Genomic DNA, 24,496 nt, shown 5'->3' with positions numbered 1-24,496 from the left:
CCCTAAAGCATCATAACTGGCCATGCCATGCCCCGATTTTAGCTTCATGTAACACATTGTACAGGGAATGACGTATTAAGCGCCCCCGTGGTACTTCGAATTGGCATTTCAATTGTGTATTGGGACAAACTACTTCGAAATTTCAATACTTTAATCAATACGAAATTTTAGTACCACGGGGGCGTTTAATACGTCATTCCCTGTACTGTGTACAATCATAATCCGATACTACTGTAGTATCTACGAGTTGACGGTTAGGGTATTTGCCTTCGACGGCAGCGTACGGAAAAAAGGAGTTCTTACTTTTAAATTGGACTTTTACGTTAGCAGCAGCCCAATCGATCTAAGATGTACAGCCCCAACAAAGCAGTGAAAACTGGAGCATTATATTGTGCTTGTTTACTGCACTTTGCTTTTCCATGTCATGCGACAGTGATCGGCACACCAATAGTATGCATGAAGGAGCCCCCCCAGGGCGCGGGCCATAATGTTGAACACACCTACTATCCACACATTCGAATTGTGAATGCGCCGCGTATTCCCTATAGAGGCCGAGACTACTACTTTGGCAGCTTGGCACATGCCCACTTCGTACCGCCGCAAGGCATCGGACACATCGTCGGGGCGTCGAACACCCGCCAGCATGTTCGCCAAGCGCAACGCGTCTTGCAAGGCCGTGGTCGCCCCGAGCCCGGCCTGTGTCGTCGTCTTGTGTGCTGCATCTCCGAGAAGAGTCACGCGAGAAGCCAAGGCGATTCCAAGCGGATTGGTCGCCATCGTGTCAGCCAACACGCTGTAGAAACTGTAGCCTCGAAACATGTCGAGAGAGGGCGTCGCTGCGATGATGTTTGCGACGTCGTCGTCAAAGCACTCTTTTGCCAGTTGCCTCCCGCATGACAGGGGCATCAAGGGCACTGTGCAGTTGGCTCTCGGTGGCGACGCTTTGAGGCATCGAGAGGCTCCACAGGACGCGGTGCGTTCCGTACACAAAGCATAGAAAGCTCACACCACGTCGCCCTGCCTTTCGAACGAGCGACGATCGAGCGTAGTGGAAGAGGCGGTTCGTGGCTGCCAAGTCAGATGGACACCATGCACGACCCTGCATCCGTCCAATACCCCAATGCCACTGGCTCCAGCGCTGGACAACGTTGGGCACGGATGCGGTTGCGAGCCCCGTCGGCCCCCACGACACAGTCGAACATTGATGACGAGCCGTCCGCACAAGTCACGACGACTTGCTCGTTCTCTTCAACGTATGAAACCACTTGTTTGTTGTAGAAGATGGACAGACCGTCGCGCGGCTTGGCTGCGGTGGCGTTGAGACTGTCCATCATCGCGTTGCGGAGGTCGCTCCGACTGATCATGGCGCTGGCTACACGCCCGTCTGGCAAGTGAATCGACAACGCGTTACGGACAAGTATGAGTGGGGTGGACGACGACTTGGACATCAACGCAAGGTTGATGGCGCCATCGGCGGTAAAATATTCGGCCAAGTGCGGCCATCCCAACTGATTTGTCAAGATGTCCACTGCCTCCTGTCGAAGCCCAATCGCCAACCCTTGATCCCGCGTGGTGGGCCCTGCATCCCGTTCGTATAGAGTGACTCGAATATGAGGTACCTTGGACAGCAATTGTGCGGCGGCAAGTCCACCGATGCCTCCGCCAACCACGAGAACGTGCACACTTGTCATGAGACGACTTTTTTACAAAGTGACTTTTGGCTTGCAACGTCGGAGCCACATACACTCTGCTTCAAGGTCAAGGTCTCCATTGTCGAGCCAATCAAATCGGTCTATTTTACAGCAATAGTCGGGGAAGACCATCAATCTATGTGGTCGTTGGAGTGTACTACGTTTTTGGTGGACAACCACACGATAAGCTACAGTAACGATCTAACGTTACAAGGGCAACCGTTGCTGGTACTTTAGATGCGCGCTTGGAGTAGACACTGGCTGAGGCTCCAACATCTTGCCTCTCGTTGTCATGATCCCCTGAAAGCGATCTTCGCCATCAGATCTGAACTGAAATTGATTCAAAGGGTACAGTAACAGTACGAATATGTAGTGCCTAGACAGTGGAACGGCCTACAAGGACGTTATTCAGTCCTTTCAAAGACCTGCGAAGCATTTCGACGCCTTTCACACAAATATCGTCGACTCGTGACTTGGGAGCCACTACGGGAACTATCTACTTCGAAGTAACACACAATCAGTCGTGTTATTCCACATGAGGATGCTGCTGCGTGGTGGAGGGGAGGGAGTCGAGCCATGCCTGGGTTTGGGTGGGGTGGGTGAAGTGATGCACGACGAGATGGGGAAATTGCTGAAACAGTAGCGGGTACTCTCGCTTCCGGTTCCAGTACGTTTTGAACAGCCAGTGCACGAGCGAGTGTTTTGACCAAAGCTTTAGGTGGACCCAGAGAGACTCGTAGTTGGTGCCCCACAGCAGCTCCTGGGTCCACCACCGAGACACACTGCGACGCACCAATTGCCACAACACCGTCCAAAACGGGTAGTCGAGCCACACCACGACGTTTGCTTGAGTGAGCACCAACTGCCGCACTTCGCTGGTGTTACCAGCCATCACCCACGCCGACGCAGCGGTTGCGATCGTCATTTTCTGGACATAGTCAGCCGCTTTTTGCCACTTCGGCGCCCACAGTAACGCGTCTGATTCAATGAAGGGCACACCCAGCTTGTTGGAGATGACCATTCCTAGCGTGGACTTTCCACTGGAGGTTACCCCCATGATGGCAATGCGACTTGGTTGGGGCAGCCCCATCGTGCACATTAACCAATGCAGCAATCCATTGGAGTTGGGCAGATTTCACGTCCATCACTCACGGCAGCATTCCAGAATGCATGTACATCATATGTTAAATGTACAGTTGTACGTTAAAAGTCAGTATAACCACATGCAAATGAATTGACACGCAATCCATTCATCAGCGCGATGCCGCAACACTTTGAGAAGGCAGTTGTGGTGGGAGTGAGCGGCGCAGGCAAGTCGACCCTTGCGCAAGCTCTAGCGACGAAGTTGAAGCTCGCCTTCATTGACACGGATGCCTTGTTGTGGGAGCCAAATTGGCAACGCGCCATCGACTACGACGACAAGCTCACCAAAGCTTGTGACGGGCCAACGTGGGTCGTGGCAGGCGCTGACAAGGTCGCGTTGAGTCGCGCCACGACGGTCATCTGGCTGGACTATTCGCTCTGGACTACGTTTTGGCAGCTCTTTTGGCGAACCATGAAGCGGTGCTGGACGCAAGAGCTGTTGTGGGGCACGAATCGGGAAAGCATTTGGGTGCAACTGCAATTGTGGTCGCCCAACTCGGTGTTTCACTGGCTCTTCAAAAACTACTGGGCGCGCAAGCGGGCGTACCCTGCTCTGCTTGCGCAATACCCGCACTTGACGGTGCATCATTTCAAATCCCCCAACGAAACCTCTGCGTGGCTGCGCAGTTTAAGCCCGACGTCTTGATCACGATCTGCAGTGAATGAATATCCACTTTGCAGTGGAATATCCACGTGCGGAATTTGTTTATGCTTCGACCAATAAAGTATAAATGGTGCTTTCTTCGAACCCCCGAACCGCATAGTACTTGGCCGTAAATCAGTATATTCTGCACCAGGGCTTCTCGTTGCTGTAGACATGCCAGGCCAAACAACGAGGGCTCCTCTTGGAATACAGAAACTAAAACTAAATGTTCATAATATATCTATGCCGATACTAGCATTCTCGTTTCACGTTGGTGATATCTACCGGTTGTACCGTAGACGAGTTACAGAGTTTACGTTTGTTAGCCGGGCTAAAGTAATACAGTAGGGTTGCCTACTTCGGTCTCGGCAACACTGCCCTCCTACTAGTCAGCCCCACTAATTATTGTTAACGTTAGGAACTGTATAACTACAGCTAAGTATAGTGGCCAAGATCGGTCGCTACTGCTGATTTAATACTGCCGGTTGTAGTGCAAGTGTGGGCTGATTGATATCTACGGTGGACCATACTTTGAGTGCATGCTGTACGCTCGTGTAATCGGTTTCTTCAAGACCTGTAGCCGTTTCATTCAAACAAGTGAACAGACACTTTCCAATATAGCCATTGAAACGAAGGTTACGTTGAAACCTCAACCGTGGCGCCGCCTCACTCTTCAGAATGAGCTTCCTCCGCAGACTTCTGCCTCTGTGGAACCGCTACGCATACACGCGACCAGCACAGCACTCCCCACCCCATCGTTCGCGGCGACGTCGCGCCCGGCAGTTGCGCCAGCTTCGTGAATGCCTCTACATCGTGTTGTACGTTGTCCAGCTCCTGTACTACCTCTGGAGCATCCCATTCCGACTGGGCTTTATCTTCGACCCGTACTATGACGACTTCACACACACGATCGACGCAGTTGTATGGCCATACATCGTGCTGGACATTGCAGCCGACTCGTTTGGCGCGGTCAACTTTTACTACTTTCTTCACGCTCGAGGGTTTCTCTCAGTGATTGGCCGTGGTGCCACTGAAAGCGCACACAATGGAAAGGCATATGGGCATAACCAAGCCAGCTCCCGCCACGTAGCGCGACATGGTGAAGACAACGTTGCTAGCAACATGGCAGGCGGCGCCCCCCTCGTCCTGCCATACAAGCACGGCCATCCCCCTCATGCGACAGCTGAGGGCAACGCCCCCGAAGACCGTGACGCGACAGTGTCATTTCGCCACTTGAACTTCATCACGAGCATCTCGGCGCGCACATTGACCCATATTCCGTCCCTGCAGCTTCTTCTCGAAGCCGTGGCGTTGCTGCCCATCGAAGTGGTCGTGTATTATATGTGGGGATTCAATGCCGTGCACGTTGCCCGCGTGGTCAAATTACTCCGGCTGACCAATCTCAATCGCGCCGTGAGTGCGTTCAAAACGTACCTTGCGACGCACAACCTCCTCGTCCACCTGCACAACATCGCCAAGGGCTTCTTGGTGAGCATGGCGCTGTTCAACTTGGTCCTCTTCCACTGGATTGGATGTGGCTACATGCTGATGGCGCACCTCGAATGCGGTCGTCACTTGGACCTGTGTACGTCTTCGTCCGCAGAGAGCGCCACGTCATCCAGTAGCGCACATCATCGTGCCCTGTCAAGCTCCGAGGCGGCGGTCATCACAGGAAAAACGTGCTGGGCGATTGAAAAGCAACTGGCCGACCTCGACCTCTTCCCCCAGTACATTCGCACGATGCTCATCGTGACGTACGGCGACGCCACGTCATATTCGTTTGCAGAGCGATGCGTGTCCATCGGCATCCAACTCGCTCGCGCGCTCATGAGTTGCGCCATCATCGGCAGTTTTGAATTGGTTTATGGCCATCAAAACACAAACCGATCGGCGTACATTGCCCTTCTCGAGGACGCCAGGGAGGTTGGTCATCACGTTGCCATCTCGTCGTCGTGTTTGTCACATGATTGGGTTGATTTTAGTATTCCAAGTCGCGAAATTTGCCCGTGCAATTGCGCAACAAGGTGCTGGGGTACTTTGACTATTTCTGGCGCGTCCAACTGGGCATTCTCGAAAACAACATCGTCGCGATGCTGCCGATTCATTTTCAAACGCAGTGCATCGACGTGCTCAAGGCGCAAGTCATCGCCAAGGTAAACAAACTGTGATTCGTGGCCATTCATTGTTCACCCACCATCATCGTTGACTTGGTAGGTGCATTTTCTATCGGACGAACGACCCAACGTGATTCAAAACCTCGCCACGTTGCTCACGTCCCAAGTGTACATGCCACTGGATTGGATCACCAAGAACATTCGCATCCGGGAAATGTACTTTATCTCCCGCGGTCGTGTCGTGTTGGTCGACAACTTTGACAACATCCAGTTCAAGTTGAACCAGGGCGACACGTTTGGGGACATTTCCCTGTTTGTCGAAAATGGATTTGCGTATAAGGCCCTCGCCGAAACATTCTGCGAACTGTACCAGCTCAACCGGGACGTGTTTGAGACTGTCTTGAGCGCGTTTTACACGGACCAAGACGCGCTAGAAGCCAAGCGCATGGCCATGACGGCTGCGATCGAGCAACGTGAGCACCAATTGCTCAAAACCCAGAAATTACTCGGCCAAATGATTTCGCTGCAAACGTTGCTCACCAACCACGACCGCAGCACCAGCAAGTGGACCCTTCCAAACTCAAAGTACGATTATGATATACGTATATACACGATCATCTGACGACACATGTCCGTTTGCACCAAAATGATATATATATATATATATATATATATATATATATCATGGTAGGTTTCGCACGATTTGGTCGGCGTTGTTCCTGGCGTCGCTTGTGTACGTGGCGGTGGAAGTGCCGTACAAACTCATCTTTTTCAACTCGCAAGACGTGACGGACTTCCTCCTCAACAAATTAAACTACGCGATGGCCATGGGCATTGAAATCTTCCACGTGGCGCATATTGTGCTCATGATGCGGCACTTTGCCTTTGAAGACAAGTCGTCGATCGTCAACACGGCGCCGGTCGTGGATTCGGACTTGATCTTTGCACGGTACAAAGAGTCGCGGGATTTCTGGTGGGACTTGGCGGCCGTGGTGCCCATCGCGCTGGTCGGCGACCTCATTCCGCAAGCCACGTGCGTATTCGATCGACTTGATGTCGGACACCTGATATATATATTATTGTTTTTATGCTATCAATAGAGGCTCGTTTGTGCAAGTTCTGCGCACCGGACGGGTGCTGCGCCTGCTTCGCATGCGATACTTCCAATCCGTCTTATCCGAAGTGCTCGAAGCATATCACGTGAGCACGTCCATGAAAACGGTGGTCTACTTGTCCCTGGGGGTGCTCTTGGTCACGCACATCGCGGGATGCTTTTGGTTCTTGGTGGCGGACCTCCAAGTACCCCGCGCTATCGTTTACGGCACCGAGTGGGTTCGCAATGACTTTACGATCGAAAAATGCATGCACGACGGTGCGCATTATGCCAACTGCACGTGGTTTCTCTATGACGCTGTGCACTACCCCCACAACGCCGAGTACAAAGCAAAACACATATACTCCACCTTCCCCCAACCCCCCCTGATTTCCCATGTGTAGGTACCCCCGGTCGCTGTTTTGGTCGGTGATGACCCTCACGTCGGTGGGCTACGGCGTGATCTTTCCGTTCACGACCGCCGAGTGTGTGTACGCGTTTGCGTGGTTCTACGTCAGCGGGCTGATCAACTTTGGAGTGATCGGCGCGATTTCATCGGCGATTGCGCAACTCATGGCGAATGAAAACCGCACACAGGACACGTTGCTGTTGATCAATCGGTTCATGAAGTTCAAAGGCGTGAGTCCGACCGTGCAAACCGACATTCGACGGTATTACAAGAACCAATGGGTGCGGGAAAAAGGTGTGAGCGAAGAACTGTTTCTGTCTGTTCTCCCCAACAACGTCCAGCACGAAATCCTCACGTTTCTGCATGCGAATACGCTGCGCCACGTGAGCCTCTTCCACGACACGGGCGACGAATGCAAACAAGTGATCGCGTCGATTATTCGCCACGAAAGCTACCAGGCCGGCGGCATCGTTCTTCGCGCAGGCGATTTGGGCTGCGACCTGTACATCCTTCGGTCAGGCAACGTCGAGCTGCGCACGCTCGATAACACCCCCATGCGCATCTTGCACCCCGAGGACTGCTACGGCGAGTACAACTTTGTGCTGGAGGTACCGTACAAGTCGACGATGCAGGCCATGGCGTCCACGGAACTGAGTGTGCTCAGACGCAACGAGTTTGAACAAATCATCAAGTTCTTCCCCGACGAGTGGGACGACATTTACCACCGCGCGCTGGCCGCGCAAGGGCAGGAAGAATCGCTGTGGGCCCGCATGAAAGCAAACATGCGACGCGACAAACTGGTTCGTCCGACTTTTGACATCTGCATCGAGTATCTGATTCTGAGTCACATATCTATTCGAGTCCCCAATACGACATCTGAGTCGAACGATCTGATTCTGAGTCACATATCCCAGTCGAGCTCGGGGTTCGTTGACTTGAGTGACGCGTCTGATGCATTGTTGACATCCGAGAACCTGACACTTTAGAAATGATAGATCAACTTGACTCGGCACAGTGTGACGTTGTACGTGACGCCGCCCCGGGAAACCGGCGTGATTCCACCAGGCCATCCGTTCCGGTTGGCGTGGACTGTGCTGTTGGCTGTGGCAATTCTGTACAATCTGTTTGTAGTCGTGTTTCGGTTGGCGTTTTTGCAGTATCCGTCCGATGCCACCATGAGTGTGTTGTGGACGTCCAACTTGCTCTTTGACAGCGTGTACTTTGTCGACATGTACCTCAACTACTGGCACTTTACCGTGGACCTGGACGGGTTTGTGCACTTGGACATGGCCGAGTCACGCGCGTACTACCGCCAGAACCACTTTCGCCGCAACGTGTTGGCGAGTTTGCCCTTGTACTATGTCGGCAACACGTACGCGATGGCGCTGTGCCGCGTCCCTCGGCTCTTGCGCACGGCGGAACTGCCGGCGATGGTCACCCGTTTCCAGCTGTGGATCCAGGAAAACGTCGTGAGCGCCAAGCTCACGGCCTTTCTTCGCCTAGTGAAGCTGCTGCTGGTTCTCATCGTCGTGGCCCACATCACCGGCGCCATCTACTACTTCCTCGGCGACCCCACCACTCACGAGCACGACGACGTCAACGTGAGCCACGAGTGGTTTGTCATCGACTTGATCATCCGCCATTACAATGGCAACGCCCTCGTCGCGTACATTCGGTCGTTTTATTGGGCGCTTACCACCGTACGTTGTGATGTGTCATGTGGCTGACACTTGGAGAGGGTAATAACTATCAATTGAACAGGTCACGGCGATGGACTATCGAGATATTCACCCGGCGAGCAATGTCGAGACGTACTATTCGTGCTTGGCGTGCTTTGCAGGGTTCTTCTTTGTGGGCCAGGTGATTGGGCAGCTCACGTCGATCATTGTGCACATGGACAAGGTACACACACAATCACCTTCGGTCCCATCTTGTTGACCATAATATGGTGCGGTGGGTGTAGAAAGCCAATGAATTCGATGAACGCATTGAAAACTTTGACGAGTACGCGCGGTCCCAGAACTTGCCGCGTTTTCTGCTCGAGCGGGGCCACCAGTACTTTCAGTACCAGTTCGACTGTACACGAGGCATGGAGGCCGACGTGATCTTCAGCGAACTGCCCCATAGTTTACGCATGAAACTCTTTTACGACTTGTACGGGCATCGCTTGCGCGGCTTGACGCTTTTCCACGCCATGGACGCAGGTATAGTCAATATCTTCCAGCATCTTCATATTCGTTTGACGGTGTCGGTTCCCTGGCAGCGACGCTCGCGAGCATCGCCGAGCGGTTGATTCCGGTGCTTTACCTTCCCCATGACAACATCATCCTCGAAGGCGGGACCGGCGCCGCGCTGTACATCATGCACCAAGGCCGCGCCGAAAAGTACGTGCGTAAACACAACTTGGTGGTCGCGGCGGTGCACGAAGGCACAATGTTCGGGGAGCTGGCTTTCTTCCTGCCCCACATGACCCACGCAACATCTGTTCGCGCGGTCACGTGCTGCGAGTTACTGCGACTGGAAAAAGCTGACTGGGTCAGTCTCTGGCCCGAAACCCGCCGGACAGCGATGGAGGACGCGATGACGTCTGATTTGGACGGCAAACATGCCTACCTGACCATGGCCACGGCCAACATTGTCAAGAATCTCGTGGCCTCCAAAGGACCCAACCCCCACGTCAAAGTGCGCAAGCAGCTGCTGTCGCGTCTGCGCCGCATGCCTACGTACGGTCGCACCAGCGCGATCGTGTTCAAGAAGTTGGCGGCCAAGGCGTCGGTGATCACGCCCGTTCGAGACAAGTTCAAACCGCAAAAGGACAAATACTCCAAGGCAAACACGGCGACGACGAGGGTTCACCCCGTTCGGACCAACGAGCAGGACAATGACTGGGGTGAAAAGACCAACCCGACGTTGATCAAACCCATGAAGAAACCCAAGCCCCACCGTATCATCAAGTCGAGTTTCAAGCCCAACAACGCCAACAACAGCGGCAAGTCGGCCAAACGCATGCGTGCGCGACTCAACAGCGTCAAGATGATCTACGCATCGGACTCGGCCACATCGAATCGGTCGATTCAGTCCGTGACCGAGCGCAGCAGCGACAACGCTGCCCTAACCCTTGCCCAAGACCTGGGGTTCGATGACGACGACGACGACGACGGGAGCGACGACGAGGTGCTGGACGACTCGAACGAGCACTTTCAACAGTTGAATTTGCTCCGACGGGCGTATATCGGCGTACAGGAGAGAGTGGGCCCCGAATTGCTGGAAATGGCGTCGATTTGGGGCGACTTGCAGTTGCCCCCCGAGTGGTCTCGTCCGCACTCGCACTTTCGAAAGACGTGGGACCTGTTCATGTTGGCTGCGGTCATGTACTATAGCGTGGCTGTGCCTATGCGCGCGAGCTTTATCATCCCGGTGAGTGTACACACACACAACATGATGGCTGACTTTTTGTTTTTGTTGGATGCGACGGTAGGAATTGATGGGAGCGGACGGCACAGAGTCCAATTTCCCGCTGTGGCTCGGCGTCGAGTTTGTCGTGGATATGGTGTCCCTGATTGACGTGTACTTTCGGTTCAACTACTTTTGCCAAGTGATCGGCGGCGAAGTGTCGTCGGAGTTGCGACTTATCCGGCACCACTACCGCACCAAAGGGGGGCTCTGGTTTGACGTGGTGGCCATGCTTCCCTTGGAACTCGTGGGCATTATGATCCAAGGCTACACGTACTCCGTGTCCACGTGGCGGTTCAACAAACTGCTGCGCCTGTACCACCTCGGGTCATTGAACGCCAAGGCTCGCGACGCTGTGACATTGCACTTCAAGTCGGTGGCGTGGCTGCCGCGGCTGTGGTCGTTTTGCAACATCTGCGGCATCTTCGTGCTCGTGGGCCATTGGGTGTCGTGTTTGTGGTTTTACATTTCCGTGGTCGGGGGCGACGCCAGCCTCGTGTTTTACGCTCACTCGTCCGAGTCGTTCGTGACCCCCCACGGCTACACCCCCGTGGACACACTCCAGTCGGCATATGTCAAGTCGTTCTATTACGCCATGACGTCCCTGACTAGCATCACGTTTGGCGACATCTACTCGACGTCGCTCGCTCAAACGATCGCGACGATTTTCATCATTTTCACGTCACTCACTGCCTACGGGGTGCTCACGGGGGGCTTTACCGAGATCTTTGAAGTCGAGTTAAAAAAACGAGTCAAGTTTGAAGAGCAAACGGGCACCGTGTCCATGTTCCTCATGCACCGGCAGTTCCCCCGCCAATTGACGATTCAAATCTTAGAGTACTTTCGCAACATGTGGGAGCACTCCGAGGGCGTGGTCGAGTCGCAGGCGCTGGCTCCGCTGTCGTCCGCCCTCCGCGAAGACATTGCCGTATATGTCAAGCGCGACTTGATCACGAAAGTGCACTTGTTTTCCGACTGCGACCAAGACTTTACACGGGCGATTGTGTCGGTCCTCCAGGCCGAGTTTTTCGTCGCCAAGGACGTGATCATCCGGGAAGGCGACTACGATCGCAGCATGTACTTTATTCACACGGGGTTTGTGCTCGTAACCAACGCCGCAAAAAGTTACGAAGTGATCAAACGCAAGGGCGACTTTTTTGGGGAAATGTCGCTCCTCCACAACACGCCGCGGTCCGGCAGCTGCAGCGCCCTCTCCAACTGCGATATGTTCATTCTCGACTATGACTCGTACGAGTACGTGCTGGAGCGGTTCCCACGCTACCGTTCGAGGAACTTGCGGAATTGGTGCGCCGTGCATCTATCGACGACCGAGCCAAGGGGGGACAACCTGCCCGCGACTTCCCACAACCACCAAGGAGGCGACTACCCGTTTGAAGAAAACAGTCATCCCCCAGAAGATGGACAAGAAGACCCCCCTCCCCCTGGGAATGCGATGCAACTGCAGTCGCTCTCTGACATCGAACACAACGCCGATGGTAGGAATAATTCGACACTAGACGAAGCAGCTGCGTTTGACGAGGAGCCGCTTCGTATAAAGTCTCAAATTCTAACCCGGGAATCTGTGCTGCATATCGTGCACCCGCGCACGCATCATGCTGCATCGGGCCATCGCGAAGGGATGATCGGGTCGTCGTCGCACATACCGCCGCCCTTGGTTTGGCAATCCACGCCGTCCAAGTTGCGCAAATCGCCTTCGTCGCATGCTCTCGACGCTCGACGGCCGCTCTCAGCGTCCAAGTCGTTGAAGGATTTGAACGACCCCTCGCCGTCGTTGATGCCCAACGGCGGCGACCTCGACTCGTCTATCGACGCTAGGCTCATCACCAACAGCGGCGGCACGTTTACACGAAGGGCCACGTATTCGCAGCTGACGATGGACGCCGTTGCGATGCGTCGGATGTCGGCGATGTGGATGGAAGCACAAGCCAGCAGTCCGCGGGTCATGCACCGGGCCGCGTCGTTACCGTTCCACGGCTTAACGATGCCGCGCGACTCAACCACCCACGAAGTGGCCACAGTTGCCGCCAAGCAAATGGCGGTCAATATCCTGCGACATCGAGCCGTGCATACTGCCGCGGCCACGTCGAGTTCGTCCACGTTGGATGGCATGACACGCCGGATGAGCGTCGACAAAATGACTCGGAGCACGCCGAGGTGATTGAGGTTATGGCCATCCCCCCCCTCATGGCAACTCCTTGTCAAAATTCATTGTGGGGGGACGCTGAGAGATGGTAGAATGTAGGGTGTAAGGCTAAGCAATGCTGCTGTTTTGGACAGGTGTGTATGTGTGTGCACTCTTTGTTCGTCTTGCAAGTGTGATATGTATGTAATACATGCGACAGAGGGTTAACAAGGCCGTTTTCATGATGGTAATAGAAAGATAGAGATTGACTAGGTTAAACGATACAGTTTTTGAGTGGGAGGTGGGGTTTTTTACTACTGTGAGTAGCGCTATCGATGGGCTTTCGGATCTTGGCGTGACCCTTGGCCCACGAGTAGAAGAGGACGCCCGCCACGACAAACAGAGTCGCAATTCCTCGCTTGGCGTCAAAGCATTGCGATTCTTGACGGCTACACATCATGTTGAACAACTATGACAATGCTATACAATATATAACAACATGCACCACCACCACATCTTCACGTTGTCACACACAACAACCACGTCGCAGTTATTATCAGTACCTGCAGTACAACACGGAACTCAATCCAAACACGCACACGGCTCGCAGGCTTTGCATGATGCCCGTTGTGACTGCGCCGCACGACCCCAGCATCATAAAGTACGTCAGTCCATGCGCCAATTGCGACAGAGTGTACAAGGAGAGCGCCCCGAGGATGCGCAGGGGGTCGCCGTGCGCTTCCATCACCGGTTCTGTGACGATGTGTGTCCACTGCGGCAGGACCCAGAACATTTGGTACACAGAGATGATCGTGACACAGCAAATGCCCATCTTCAAGCACAGGTCCTTTGGTTCCGGTCGCTCTGGCAGCATCAAGATGAACTCCCCCGTCACTACAATGTCATTGGAGGGAGGACTATCGTTTGTCCTGGAGAGTCCTATGTGTACCATAGTTGCCGCCGTAGAATGCAGCTCCGATCAACGTGTTCACGCAGCCCATGAGCACGTAGCCAGCATTTCGACCGCCGTTGGATTGGCCCATGGCGCTAAAGGCCAGTCCGAACGTGACGATGGCAATCCCTAGCCACTCGTACTAAACGACATGTGAGGAGGTAGGTCTCTCGAAAGAGCACAGGGTGTGTGTGCGTGTTGTCGTACTTGGGACGGTTGTTTCTTTAAAAAGATCTTGGACAGCAGGGCTGACCAGCACACGACTACCCCAGACGAATGACATGAGTGGTGGTGGAGGATACGATGTCAATAGAGCAAGGCGACGGTACCAGAGGAGTAGAGGACTTGAAACACGCCGCTTCCAGCCATGGAGAGACCAATGTTGGCAAAGATGCAACCTCCGAAATCCAACACAACGTTCAGGAGCAACATGCTTTGCATGACCGACAACGACCCCACGCTGCTGCCGTCGTGCTTCAACGGCGCCTTCAAATCGGCCAAGCTGCTGCTGATGGTGCTGGCCGTGGTCAACGACGTAGAGACGAGCGGGACTTTGTCGCTGATGTCTTTCATGTCGACGTTGATGTCCTTTTCGGCTTGTCGTCGAGTGAGTTCCATGTCATCTCGCTTCAACAACGATTCCGTCCTGGCCAACGCCGCGGCGGCGGAATCGTCGTCGTTCTTCTTCTTAAGAATGCTCGCAGTAGGATGATGGGAATCGCTGGAGCTCATGGATGGAATCACACCCACGAGCATCATGCCCAAGTAGTTGCACAACGGCAGCAGCATGGCTCTTTGCGCTATAGCAAGGGCGACGAAGTGAGGTTGACGTCATCAAGGGGTCAAGTAGCGTACCTCCTGCGCCTTGGTAGAACACGTACTGCGCCGCGCATGTGGAGAAGACCCCTGTGAAGAGGAATACCGCTTGGACGCATAGAAGGCCATACCCAGAGCTCATGGTGGTTGGTGTCGACTTGGGCTTTGGATCGGCCGGCGACGGCTTGGGAATTGAGTTTACAAAATGGACCAATCACAGTCGTGCACATATCTGGATATTCAACTAATTAGTCCTGTCAATACAAAACTCAATGTCCCAACTACAGCACCACAACTGGTTGTCGATGCCAGCGCTTCTGTACAAGAGCCCATTAGTTGCCTGCCTTGGTCCTTATTGTACTAGTATGCTCCCTGTGCTATAACGATGGAGGCTGACGTGGCGGTTTGGGGCGTTCACTACAGTTAACTAGCCAGTATATCCCAAGAATGACGTGAGTAATGGAATCACCCAGAATTGTTCATGAAACTTTATCTTATTATTTGTAAGGTACTTCTCGTGACTTGTCACAACAACTGTACTACACGTGTTTTACACGTTATGTGCGTGTAAATCCCACAAGAAAATAGGGTACGCTGTGAGAGTAGTAGTACTAATTCTACTACTAGTAGTAGTAGAATTCGAATATCGAACACTCAAAATGAAACCGCTAAATTACGACGACGTACTTACACGACCATGATGCGATGGGTTGCGCTGATGCTAGCGTTGGCCTCTGGCTTCTCTGCCACGATGCATGAACCTAACGTCCTCCTCCAGACAGCGTCGTCGTCGCTACTATTACAACATGGCACGGCAAGTGCCGCTTCGGTCAACGACATCAATGCAACACACATCCTCGCCCCAGACACGAATAGGTGGAAGGCTTCATCCAATGCGTCCAATTCCACCACGCGCTTGAACCCTCCACAACAACCACCGATTGTTTGGCCATCGTCGAATACCTCATCTGACGACGAACCACCGACTGCTACGTTGGTTTGTATGGTGCTCGTGGTTATGGGTTGCATTGGGTTTTGCTGCCTCTCGTGGCTGACTTACAGGTCACGCGAACCTGCACCTGTTCAAACCAAGCTGCCAGTAACCAACGGCTACGTCGCAATGTAACGAAGTGAGTTTGAATGCTTTGAACAAGTTGAGAGTAATAACAACTTGATGCAGCGTACATATCTCCTAGGTTGTTGAGATATGCCTCCATTCTTTGCAGCATATCAATATATCTCAGCACGTGTACATCAATGCATGGCGCAGCGCGTGGACTACTAGTTATCGTAAATACGAAACCACGTTGTGACTCCCGTGTGATTGGGGCAAACTACCCTTTCTAAAAGATTACAATCCAAACACCAGAAGTTGTCATCGAGAGGCTAATGATCGATTTGGCAGCAAGTGGCGCTTTCGAATGCAACACATGATTGCGGCAATTACGACTCGAGCTTTAATTCAACATATACGTCGTCGTTGTCGCTGGTCGCAGCGTCCCGGTGGCAAAGCTTCCGCCAGGATGCTGCGAGTATGGTCAGTGCGAATATCACGATGCACACCACGAGCATGACGTAGAATGGGGTTGACCCGACAAGGAACGACATGGGTTGGACAGGCTTTGCGATCACACTGGGAGTGGTGATCTCGGCGGTGGCCATGGGTACTGGCGCTGTGGCAATTAGTGCAATGCTCCGTGACTTGGTCCTGGACGTTCTGGTTCACGGCTCTTCGTGACAACCAGTTCAATGAAATAGCGGTTTCATGGTTTCACATTTCAATCGGACAAAGTGATGCATCATTGGCGCAAAATCCGAAAACTATACGATTATATCCAATCATCGTGCGTATATCAAGCGCTCAACCGAACACAATCTTCAGGATGGACCACCTCACGACCACATCGGGCAGTGTGTACACACTTCAGCAGCAGTTCCAGTCGCGGGACGTGCTTCTCGATGGTAAATCCCTGCGCATCCATCACATGGCCAAGCACATCCATCCTGCCATCGACGGCGATGTGCCTGTGAAGAACCCATGGAATAAGAAGGTTTCCATGTCGATTGTCGACACCAAGACGTACATCCCATACACCGGCCAAGCTCAGTCCACTTCCACATCCGACACGTTTATCCTGCACAACTTCGGCGACTACCTCTTTCTGTATCCGTTTGACAACATGCAGGTTTGACTTGACCGTCCTCTCTTACGACGTGCACACACTCACTTTGTAGACTCCTGTGGACATCATGCGCTTCTCACATGCCCCAATATGCCATGACTTCCGAGTCCCGATGCTGTCAGTGCAGCCCACGAATTTGGTCTTGGCGTTGCTGTCCAATGACGTTCTTGTGTTTGATCCACTGCATGGGCTGGACACTTTTTCCCACCACAACCGCAATGTAACATTTCGACCGCTCATTCCGGAAGTATTGACCCAGTTGGCACTGATGCTAGGGCGCGGTGTGCTGCAGCCCCATCACAACCACGAAATGGGTACAACAAAGTCACACCGAGTTTGTCGTGGCCCACGAGAATGGAGCCATCTACGTGTACGACCACACGTTCCCAGACGAGTCGTCCGAGTTCATGGACGTGGAGCAGCCGGAAGGAGAGTTCACTTTACTGTTGCAACGAGAAGACCGAACCAACCCCGTGGCGTGCTGGCACGTGTCGACGCAAGCGATCTACGATGTGTCGTTTTCGCCCAACGGCAAGTACCTCGCATGTGTTGGCAAAACCGGGGCCTTGATTGTGTTTCAATACCACATGCAGCGGTAATTCTCTGTACTCTTTCACGATTGTTGCAGTTTATATCTCGTCAAACCTAAGCCATACGTGTGTTTTGTGTATAGGAAGATCGCCATGATGCAAAGTCACTTTGGCGCCCTCACGTGCTTGGCGTGGAGTCCCAACAGTCTGTACATATTGGTCTGTCTATTGAATCTTTTGTGATATACCATCCTTCATGCATGCGGCCTTGCGTCCTTCGGTAGACTGGCGGCCAAGACGACGTGGTGACGGTGTGGAGCTTGCAGCATAATACGGCCCTTGCGCGGTGCGAAGGCCACAACTCTTGGGTATGTATGACTCGTCTTCGATTCTTTTATTTTGTGAGTAGAAAATATCTCTTGATCGAGTGTGTAGGTAACCAGCGTCGCATTTGATCCGTGGTTTTCATCGCACACGGCTGTGCGATTTGGGTCGGTGGGTGAAGACGGGGTCTTGTGTCTGTGGGACTTGACCATTCCCCAAGTAAAAAAAGCACTCAAAATCTCTTGCATCATGTTGATTTCGATTGATGACTATGCATGGCGTTGGTGATTTCCCTTGAAGAAGCATGGCCAACAATATTAACAACGTAGGACGACGCCAAGCTCTACGACGTGGCGCCCGTGCTTTGTGCCAAAGTAGCGCCACATCCACTGACCCACATCGTGTTCCACGCGACGTCCATCGCTGTGACGGGGCGAGATGGGTCGCTTCTCATGTACTCCCGGCCTGCGTCCGACGTCTTGCCGGCCACCGACTTGGCTCAGATCGTGCCATCGTATGCGTTCTAGTAGCAAGTTTTTTGCACTTTTGAATAAGACAACACACCACGTCACTTAACAATAATGCCTCGAAATTGCATCGAATCACGTGGGCACGGTCGATGGTCGGGGCTGCGCCCGTATCCCGCGCCTGGAGAGGCTGTCCGGCGCCGTGTGGATCTGTCGGCGCTGTCCCCCCGGGGCCCGCGCCTGTTTCATTTGAATGACGCGGTACATGTCTTGGCATTGCTGCATCGTGTCATGGGCTTGACGCTCGGCGTCGGAAGCAAAGTCCGTTTTGACAAATTCCCACTCGGCTACATGCACCCGACCGGAGCATTCCCTCTTTTTGACCCATTTGCCACCACTTCGATATTTGGGGGGGGGGTTGGACGCCGTCGGCGTGGTGGATGATGGCGGCAAAGGTGCAGGCAACACTGCTTTGGGTTTGACAATTGACCAAGTAGATTCTGATGAGAAAGGAGGATCGCGGAATGGCACGGTTGTTGTGACGGCGATAGTCGTGGGGGCTCGTGGGGGAAGGGAGCGTAGTTGGTCTTTGAGTGCACTCGCAAGCGCAACGGCGGCGACCGAGTGGCGGGGCTGGATTGTTGTGGCCACTGGATGTGGTGGTGGCGTCGCTAACGATGGCAAGGATTGGAGGAGTAGAGTTTGCACAGGTCCTTGGAACGTGTGGAGTTCTTGGGCTATGGAAGGAAACTAGAACCCAACCAGTGACAGTTTGATATGGATGATGCGAGTTCAACGAGCTTACCTTGACGCAGCAAGTATTCGGCCGAGCGGGGGCTTGAATGGTAGCTTTGCACTCGAGGAGGAGTGCCACCAAGTCGACCCGGCCAAGGCGTGCTGCCACGAGCAATGGGGATACGCCGACCTAAACACATGGCTTTTATTACCTGCAGTAGTAAAGTACAAGCTGTTCAAACCGAGTCTGCGATGTTCACGTCAGCCCCATTCTCAATCAACCACACCGCCACGTTCAAGTGTCCCCTCGCAATCGACATGTACAACGCCGTTTGATGCAGCTACTCGTGATTAGTTGGTATGGTTAGTAGCTACTGTAGTAGGTACAGTAGTACTTATTACTTTGTTGAAAGCATTCACGTCGCCGCCGTAGAGCAGGACGATTTGCAGTGTCAACAGGTGCTTCTTGGTGCCGCCATGGATGCCGGCTTCAGGACACCCTCTACACCATGCATGAACGTGTACAGTACTTGTAAATCGAAGTTGGGTACCGCGCAGCACAGATCATGGGCGTGTCGTCTCGCGCCTACTGACATAGATCTATGACACTCTGACAGAGCTTTCTGTACGTGTTGTCGCCTTGTACGTACATATACATCGTCCTCTTCAAAACACTTTTCGTTGGGGTCGCCGCCGAGCTTAAAGTACCGACTGGCCGTGTGGTGTTTGCCTTTGGCACAGGCGTCGTGGATGACCACGAATGGATCAGCGTCGTCTGTACGCATGTACGTCAGACCGTAAACGAATCCACTTGAAGGCAGGGAGTTCATGGAAGTACCCAAGTATCCGTCCGAGATGTCGATGGGGGTCGTAAAGTAGTCCGATACGGCCGCGCCCATGTGTAAAAAGGACGTCGCCAAGGCTATAAATAGTGGACATTTGTACTTCAGCACTCGTGAGAGGATGCGATGTGTGTATGAAATGACGAACGTTGGATGGGTAGGGCGACATGAGCTACCGATTTGAGACTTTTGGTGAAGTTTTTGTATACTTCATGGGATTAATTATTGCTGTTGCCACACACAACAAGTGATGATTAGAAGGATGACTCAATGCGCCATGTTCCGACCAAAGGTTTCAACCCGCTTGTGCCTTCTTCGCAGGCCATCCACTGCTGTGCGCTTCCATTTGCGCAGCATTTGCCTGGCTTGCTCGCGCGTCTACGTCGTGCAATTAAGCTATACCTTGGTGAAAATGATCTGGAAAGTATACATCACTTCTACTATACGACCACTGTACCGTGTCCGATTCAGTTCGCCGATACAACTGCACGAGGGCTTTCCCAATGTCCGTTTGTTCTAGCAGCTCCAGGGAGATGAACCGTCCATCAAGTTCGCGGAGGAGGAGGGGTAGTTCGCGTTCTTCGCTCGTGTTCATCACTTGGGACAGTTGCATGATCTCCTCGACCACTTCCACCTTGGAGCCATGCTCAATTCGCGTTTGTCGCAACCGTCCGTTGGGCTTGACTGTATTGGTGTTGTCTTCGGCGGCCGACTTAAGGAATCGGTCCATCTTGATGTCGCAATTTGAAAACTCAAACGTCTAACCTTTCAAATCACATACCTCTGGATATGACATACTTCTATAAATTGATGAATTTGATTGTCCACCTCAAATCGCCCGAGAATTGATCTACTGTAGCGACACGGAACCGCGACCGTGATACGACATGACGACAAAGAAGCCCAAGGACAAGAGCCTGGGCTTGATGGCTGCTGGCGGCATGGCAGGCGTGGTGGCCAAGACGGTCGTCGCACCCTTTGAGCGCGTGAAGATTGTCTGCCAGACCGGTGAGTCCTCGCTCGGCATGATCGCGACTGCCCAGCGCATTGTGCAGACCGAGGGTCCTTTCGGTTTCTGGCGTGGCAACTTTGCTGCGTGCGTACGCATTCTTCCACACAAGGCAGTGTTGTTCGGGTGGACCGACATTTACAAGGACATGCTCGCGTCTCAACAGCACGTTGCCATCGACCGTGCGCACCTCGGCTTTATCGCCGGAGCGTGTGCTGGGCTCACCGCGTGCATCCTGACGTACCCGCTGGACTTTATCCGTACGCGCATGTCTGGCAAGATTACGTCCCAAGCGCAGTACCGCGGCATGCTCCACGCCTTCGTCACCATCGTCCGCGACGAAGGTGCGTTGTCGCTGTTCAAGGGCATGGGTCCCACGCTCCTTGGAAGCATCCCGTACGAAGGCATAAAGTTTGGGACGTATGATCTGTTTCGAGAGTTGCTGCCGTCAGATGTGGACCCTGGCTCGGACTTCGCTGGGAAACTTGTGTGCGGCGGCGGCGCTGGCATGGTGGCCACCATCTTGACGTACCCGAACGACACCGTCCGTCGGCGGATGCAAATGCAAGGCAGCGGCGGTGCCAAGCATCTATACAAGCACACGATCGACTGCTACGTCAAGCTGTATCAAGCAGAAGGCTTGCGGAGCTACTACCGGGGACTCACGCCGACGCTAGTGCGAGCCATGCCCAACATGGGCATCCAGTTTGCATGCTACGAAGTGTTTCGGAGCTGGATTCCCGCGTATAGATAACATAACATTGTTGCAACCAACAAGACATACATAACCCCACCACGCGGCTTTTGCCTCCCAAACCACGTCTGTATTACTAGTAGGATGTCCTAGTAGTACTTGTAGTAGTGTCTGTGAAGGGCAAACCCATGATTATATTGCTATGTAAATTGCATATATGGGGTACCTATTCCATGTAGCATTGTATGAATTGCATTGATTGGGACCGTATTCATTATTCGGTACTTCTCGGTGTTGGCGAACACATCATTTCATGTAGGTATTCATACTGCAAAGTGCTCATATCATGGCAGCGTGCCACGTCATTTGTGTCGGTAATCACAGAGAAACATCAACGACAATGCCTTGATAGACTACCACGGCCAGAAGCCCCAAGCTGGCCACGACCACCACATTTGTGGGGTAAAATCGTCCCAAAATCGGATGCCGGCGCAGTCCGACACACGCGATCAAAGCTACGACGAGGACGGCGGCAGCGACACCCATAGGCGCGGGGTACATGCGGTCATGGGAGGTGAGTCCAGTGGCACAAGCCACGCGTGGCGTGGTGGAGTTGCAAATCGCTTGCAACAGCATGTTCCACTGCGGCGAGCCTTCTTGGACGTGGGGATAGTGGTCATCGACCCAAGTGTGGGTAATTCTGCCGCCTTTAATTACCTACATTGCATGATGATTGAATGGAATTGGTGAGGAGTAGACAAGACACCTGCATGTCTCCAAGGTTTTGCCAGACAAGTCGCCACACTCACACACCAACGCGTTCGTGGCGTGCAGGTGCCGGGGTGCACTTATAAGGTGTCGTGATCGCCTTGCATTGTCTAAAGTCACATATTCCGAGTTGGGGCCACATGCATATTCAGGGTCGTAATGGTTGCCCGCCGAGGCTAGCGAGCACTGACCAAACCAGGCTTCCGAAATAATATATTTATTGCGACTATCTAAAATGGCGCCTCGGTCAATAGATTTCACGATATTCGACGACCTCGATAATAAATAATTGTTTGCAAATGCAAAATATCGATAATTGTTCAAATATATTATTATATTACTGTATTACACAAGGGAGTAAACATTCCAATAGGATGCATTCGCGCGAAGGAATATGATCATCTCGAAATTCACATGTGTTTTCTATGGTCTGTCATGATGTACTTCGCGACGTTGAAGAGCCGTTCAACCATGTTGCTCGTTGGACCGACAAACTTCAAGCAGCAGTACTTGTTTGCTGTTGGCCCCATTCGGCGACTTTGGAGCCAAAAGTTCGTCCGCGTAGCTCAACGGCGATCTGGGGACTGCAACCGTGCCAGGATCCAACAGGAGCATGACCAATGCATCCTTCTCAGCAGCAGTCATTTGCGTAACGACACCATTGTAAAAATAGTGTGGCGAAGGTGTATAATTGGACGAAGCTTGAAAATAGATTATCGATATCTGCTGGCACTAAAAATAGATTATTGCATCCAACGTCACATAAGAAATACTACGTAGTAGACTATTTTTGCAGTCTTATCTAGATTATTATCTCAAAGATATATTAAGTCCGAAGCCTGGACCAAACACGCTGAACATGGAGAAGTTTCAGAAGATGATGGGGCTAACGACAGACGTACCCCGACGAGATGCTCGTATCACGGGTTCACTTGGTATGAATGTACCACTTGTAGCCACTGACTGACTGGCAATCTGGATCCAAGGACTGCAATGTTGTGAGGTTGACAACCGAGACATCCAGGTCCGCCACAACCTTCGCCCCGCCAGAGAGGAAATGCACCACCTAGAGAATGTGCTTCATCGTGGCAGGAGGGAGATTCATGATACATGATGGTTGAACCACCTTGATCGTCCCTTGGACGCCGTCCGAGATGGTGTACAGTACGACCGCTGGCATGATGATTTCGTAGTATGACGAGGTCGAATTCTCTGATTGGCCTAAAGTACATACAACAATTAAACGACGATAACAAAGATCTGATTGATACAATGGTTCAAGGGCAAATGTAAGCGTTCGACGCGATAGCGCAGTGGTAAAACACGTTATGTGTCTTGAGTGAGCCCCGGGTTCAATTCCCGATCGCGTCGAACTGCATGGTGGCTGGCGCTGCCTTTCGTAGAATGCCCTTTTGACATATGGATGTGTGAAGTTTCAAATTTCAAATTGAGTTGGGCCAATCACAGCTGAGCATAATCTTTCAATTTTATCCAATTGGATCTACTCGTTACGATCCCCAGGTTTCGAAAAATTTATTTTATTGACGTGTGCTACTTTCGTCGACTTTTACTGGCAAACACCCTGTACTGACCAGGTACAAACCACTTATAATCGACAGGGTGCATAGCACGAAATCGGTCTCGAGAAGTCTGGATGGGTTATGAAACCGTCCAGAGTGATGCATGTTTCATATTTCATTCATCCGGATTTATCCGAATTTCGAACAAATTTACCACTGTTTTCAGTATGGATATTTCCACTCTTTTAAGGGGCTCTTCCTAGCTCCGTTATACTTTACAGTCTGTTAAACCCAAAATGCGTTCACAAGTAAGTTTGTTGTTATTTCATCGCACTTTGGTCGTGCTTTTGATGCACAAATACCCAAAACACGACCAAAACATGCTCGCCATCGTACTTTGAAAAAGTGATTCAAAGTACGACGGAAATGATTCTGATTGGCTCCGTTCGTTTTTGAGAGTTACTTGGAAGAGTCCCTAAGTACTTCGTACCGGTACTACGTAGTATTCATTTTCCATCAACACTAATACGACTTCCGACATGATTTTCAGTGCATTAATTCTCCTCTTCAAGAAACACTATTATAATAGCAATTTGGTATAGTATTTGCCTGGCGTAACAGTCATGCAATACCTGTATAAGTTGATAATTACTACGCACTTGCTGAGCTTTCAATTTTGCTTACAGTGAGATGGTTTCGTCGGCGGCTCCGATATCAAAGTCCATGCCACCTGGCGTCGGGGACAGGATTGGCGTGGAATGGATGTATTTGTGCGGAACGAACGAGTACTCGCTCCGCCCTGGATCTCGCATAGCATTGATGATGCGCTTCCACTCCAAAGACGATGAAGGCTTCACCGCCGCCGCCATAACACGAGGGGATGAGGTGGTAACACGAGGGGATGAGGTGGTGGCATCATGGATATTGCATTGTAATTGGTGGAAACCGACCAATCAGTGTGCGTACC

At 52.4% G+C, this 24,496-nt stretch overlaps 13 protein-coding genes and 1 pseudogene across 16 annotated transcripts; 5 read left to right on the top strand and 9 right to left on the bottom strand.

Annotated features, from left to right (window-relative positions):
- Nucleotides 1-399: 399 nt before the first annotated feature.
- H257_03063 (hypothetical protein) lies at nt 400-906 on the bottom strand (the record flags this gene model as incomplete). Its single annotated transcript, XM_009826968.1, has 1 exon — nt 400-906. The coding sequence occupies one exon, from the start codon at nt 904-906 to the stop codon at nt 400-402; it is 507 nt and encodes a 168-aa protein (XP_009825270.1).
- A 170-nt stretch (nt 907-1,076) lies between these two features.
- H257_03062 (hypothetical protein) lies at nt 1,077-1,691 on the bottom strand (the record flags this gene model as incomplete). Its single annotated transcript, XM_009826967.1, has 1 exon — nt 1,077-1,691. The coding sequence occupies one exon, from the start codon at nt 1,689-1,691 to the stop codon at nt 1,077-1,079; it is 615 nt and encodes a 204-aa protein (XP_009825269.1).
- Nucleotides 1,692-2,021: 330 nt separating this feature from the next.
- Nucleotides 2,022-2,800, bottom strand: H257_03061 (hypothetical protein). Its single transcript, XM_009826966.1, has one exon. It carries the CDS (start codon nt 2,788-2,790, stop codon nt 2,218-2,220), a length of 573 nt encoding a protein of 190 aa, XP_009825268.1. The 5' UTR covers nt 2,791-2,800; the 3' UTR covers nt 2,022-2,217.
- A 121-nt stretch (nt 2,801-2,921) lies between these two features.
- H257_03060 (hypothetical protein) lies at nt 2,922-3,735 on the top strand. The gene has a single exon (XM_009826965.1). It carries the CDS (start codon nt 2,953-2,955, stop codon nt 3,478-3,480), a length of 528 nt encoding a protein of 175 aa, XP_009825267.1. The 5' UTR covers nt 2,922-2,952; the 3' UTR covers nt 3,481-3,735.
- Nucleotides 3,736-4,100: 365 nt separating this feature from the next.
- On the top strand, nt 4,101-12,898 carry H257_03059. 2 transcript variants are annotated; one of them, XM_009826963.1, is made up of 11 exons: nt 4,101-5,400; nt 5,460-5,630; nt 5,692-6,176; nt 6,283-6,624; nt 6,692-7,027; nt 7,089-7,893; nt 8,089-8,793; nt 8,855-8,995; nt 9,057-9,297; nt 9,357-10,510; nt 10,572-12,898. In XM_009826963.1, the coding sequence occupies exons 1-11, from the start codon at nt 4,156-4,158 to the stop codon at nt 12,723-12,725; spliced, it is 7,779 nt and encodes a 2,592-aa protein (XP_009825265.1). In that variant the 5' UTR covers nt 4,101-4,155; the 3' UTR covers nt 12,726-12,898. The 2 variants fall into 2 exon arrangements, with proteins under 2 accessions (XP_009825265.1, XP_009825266.1); XM_009826964.1 differs by having other exon boundaries at nt 5,692-6,624.
- H257_03058 (hypothetical protein) lies at nt 12,859-14,673 on the bottom strand. The gene is made up of 6 exons (XM_009826962.1): nt 14,497-14,673; nt 13,971-14,441; nt 13,849-13,904; nt 13,639-13,783; nt 13,253-13,583; nt 12,859-13,138 (listed from the first exon to the last, which is right to left on the bottom strand). Exons 1-6 carry the CDS (start codon nt 14,597-14,599, stop codon nt 12,964-12,966), a joined length of 1,281 nt encoding a protein of 426 aa, XP_009825264.1. The 5' UTR covers nt 14,600-14,673; the 3' UTR covers nt 12,859-12,963.
- Nucleotides 14,674-15,144: 471 nt separating this feature from the next.
- On the bottom strand, nt 15,145-15,486 carry H257_03057 (hypothetical protein; the record flags this gene model as incomplete). The annotated part of the gene is made up of 1 exon (XM_009826961.1): nt 15,145-15,486. The coding sequence occupies one exon, from the start codon at nt 15,484-15,486 to the stop codon at nt 15,145-15,147; it is 342 nt and encodes a 113-aa protein (XP_009825263.1).
- A 414-nt stretch (nt 15,487-15,900) lies between these two features.
- H257_03056 (hypothetical protein) lies at nt 15,901-16,119 on the bottom strand (the record flags this gene model as incomplete). Its single annotated transcript, XM_009826960.1, has 1 exon — nt 15,901-16,119. One exon carries the CDS (start codon nt 16,117-16,119, stop codon nt 15,901-15,903), a length of 219 nt encoding a protein of 72 aa, XP_009825262.1.
- Nucleotides 16,120-16,316: 197 nt separating this feature from the next.
- H257_03055 lies at nt 16,317-18,132 on the top strand. 2 transcript variants are annotated; one of them, XM_009826958.1, is made up of 7 exons: nt 16,317-16,643; nt 16,693-16,860; nt 16,916-17,235; nt 17,314-17,389; nt 17,455-17,538; nt 17,606-17,713; nt 17,824-18,132. In XM_009826958.1, exons 1-7 carry the CDS (start codon nt 16,341-16,343, stop codon nt 18,019-18,021), a joined length of 1,257 nt encoding a protein of 418 aa, XP_009825260.1. In that variant the 5' UTR covers nt 16,317-16,340; the 3' UTR covers nt 18,022-18,132. The 2 variants fall into 2 exon arrangements, with proteins under 2 accessions (XP_009825260.1, XP_009825261.1); XM_009826959.1 differs by having other exon boundaries at nt 17,314-17,538.
- Nucleotides 17,734-20,268, bottom strand: H257_03054 (hypothetical protein; the record flags this gene model as incomplete). Its single annotated transcript, XM_009826957.1, has 9 exons — nt 17,734-18,711; nt 18,767-18,886; nt 18,939-19,037; nt 19,099-19,198; nt 19,248-19,282; nt 19,347-19,471; nt 19,535-19,618; nt 19,826-19,916; nt 19,996-20,268. 9 exons carry the CDS (start codon nt 20,266-20,268, stop codon nt 18,097-18,099), a joined length of 1,542 nt encoding a protein of 513 aa, XP_009825259.1. The 3' UTR covers nt 17,734-18,096.
- A 109-nt stretch (nt 20,269-20,377) lies between these two features.
- Nucleotides 20,378-21,340, top strand: H257_03053 (hypothetical protein). Its single transcript, XM_009826956.1, has one exon. It carries the CDS (start codon nt 20,426-20,428, stop codon nt 21,299-21,301), a length of 876 nt encoding a protein of 291 aa, XP_009825258.1. The 5' UTR covers nt 20,378-20,425; the 3' UTR covers nt 21,302-21,340.
- A 279-nt stretch (nt 21,341-21,619) lies between these two features.
- Nucleotides 21,620-22,654, bottom strand: H257_03052 (hypothetical protein; the record flags this gene model as incomplete). Its single annotated transcript, XM_009826955.1, has 2 exons — nt 21,620-21,958; nt 22,520-22,654. 2 exons carry the CDS (start codon nt 22,652-22,654, stop codon nt 21,620-21,622), a joined length of 474 nt encoding a protein of 157 aa, XP_009825257.1.
- Nucleotides 22,655-22,937: 283 nt separating this feature from the next.
- On the bottom strand, nt 22,938-23,189 carry H257_03051 (hypothetical protein; the record flags this gene model as incomplete). The annotated part of the gene is made up of 2 exons (XM_009826954.1): nt 22,938-23,075; nt 23,136-23,189. The coding sequence occupies 2 exons, from the start codon at nt 23,187-23,189 to the stop codon at nt 22,938-22,940; spliced, it is 192 nt and encodes a 63-aa protein (XP_009825256.1).
- Nucleotides 23,190-23,308: 119 nt separating this feature from the next.
- On the top strand, nt 23,309-23,380 carry H257_03050 (annotated as a pseudogene). The gene has a single exon. The product of its transcript is annotated as a tRNA-OTHER (tRNA).
- Nucleotides 23,381-24,496: the final 1,116 nt, after the last annotated feature.

This window comes from Aphanomyces astaci (assembly GCF_000520075.1).
Source record: "Aphanomyces astaci strain APO3 unplaced genomic scaffold supercont1.5, whole genome shotgun sequence".
NCBI lineage: Eukaryota > Oomycota > Saprolegniomycetes > Saprolegniales > Verrucalvaceae > Aphanomyces > Aphanomyces astaci.
This window is presented reverse-complemented; position numbering and strand designations above follow the sequence as displayed.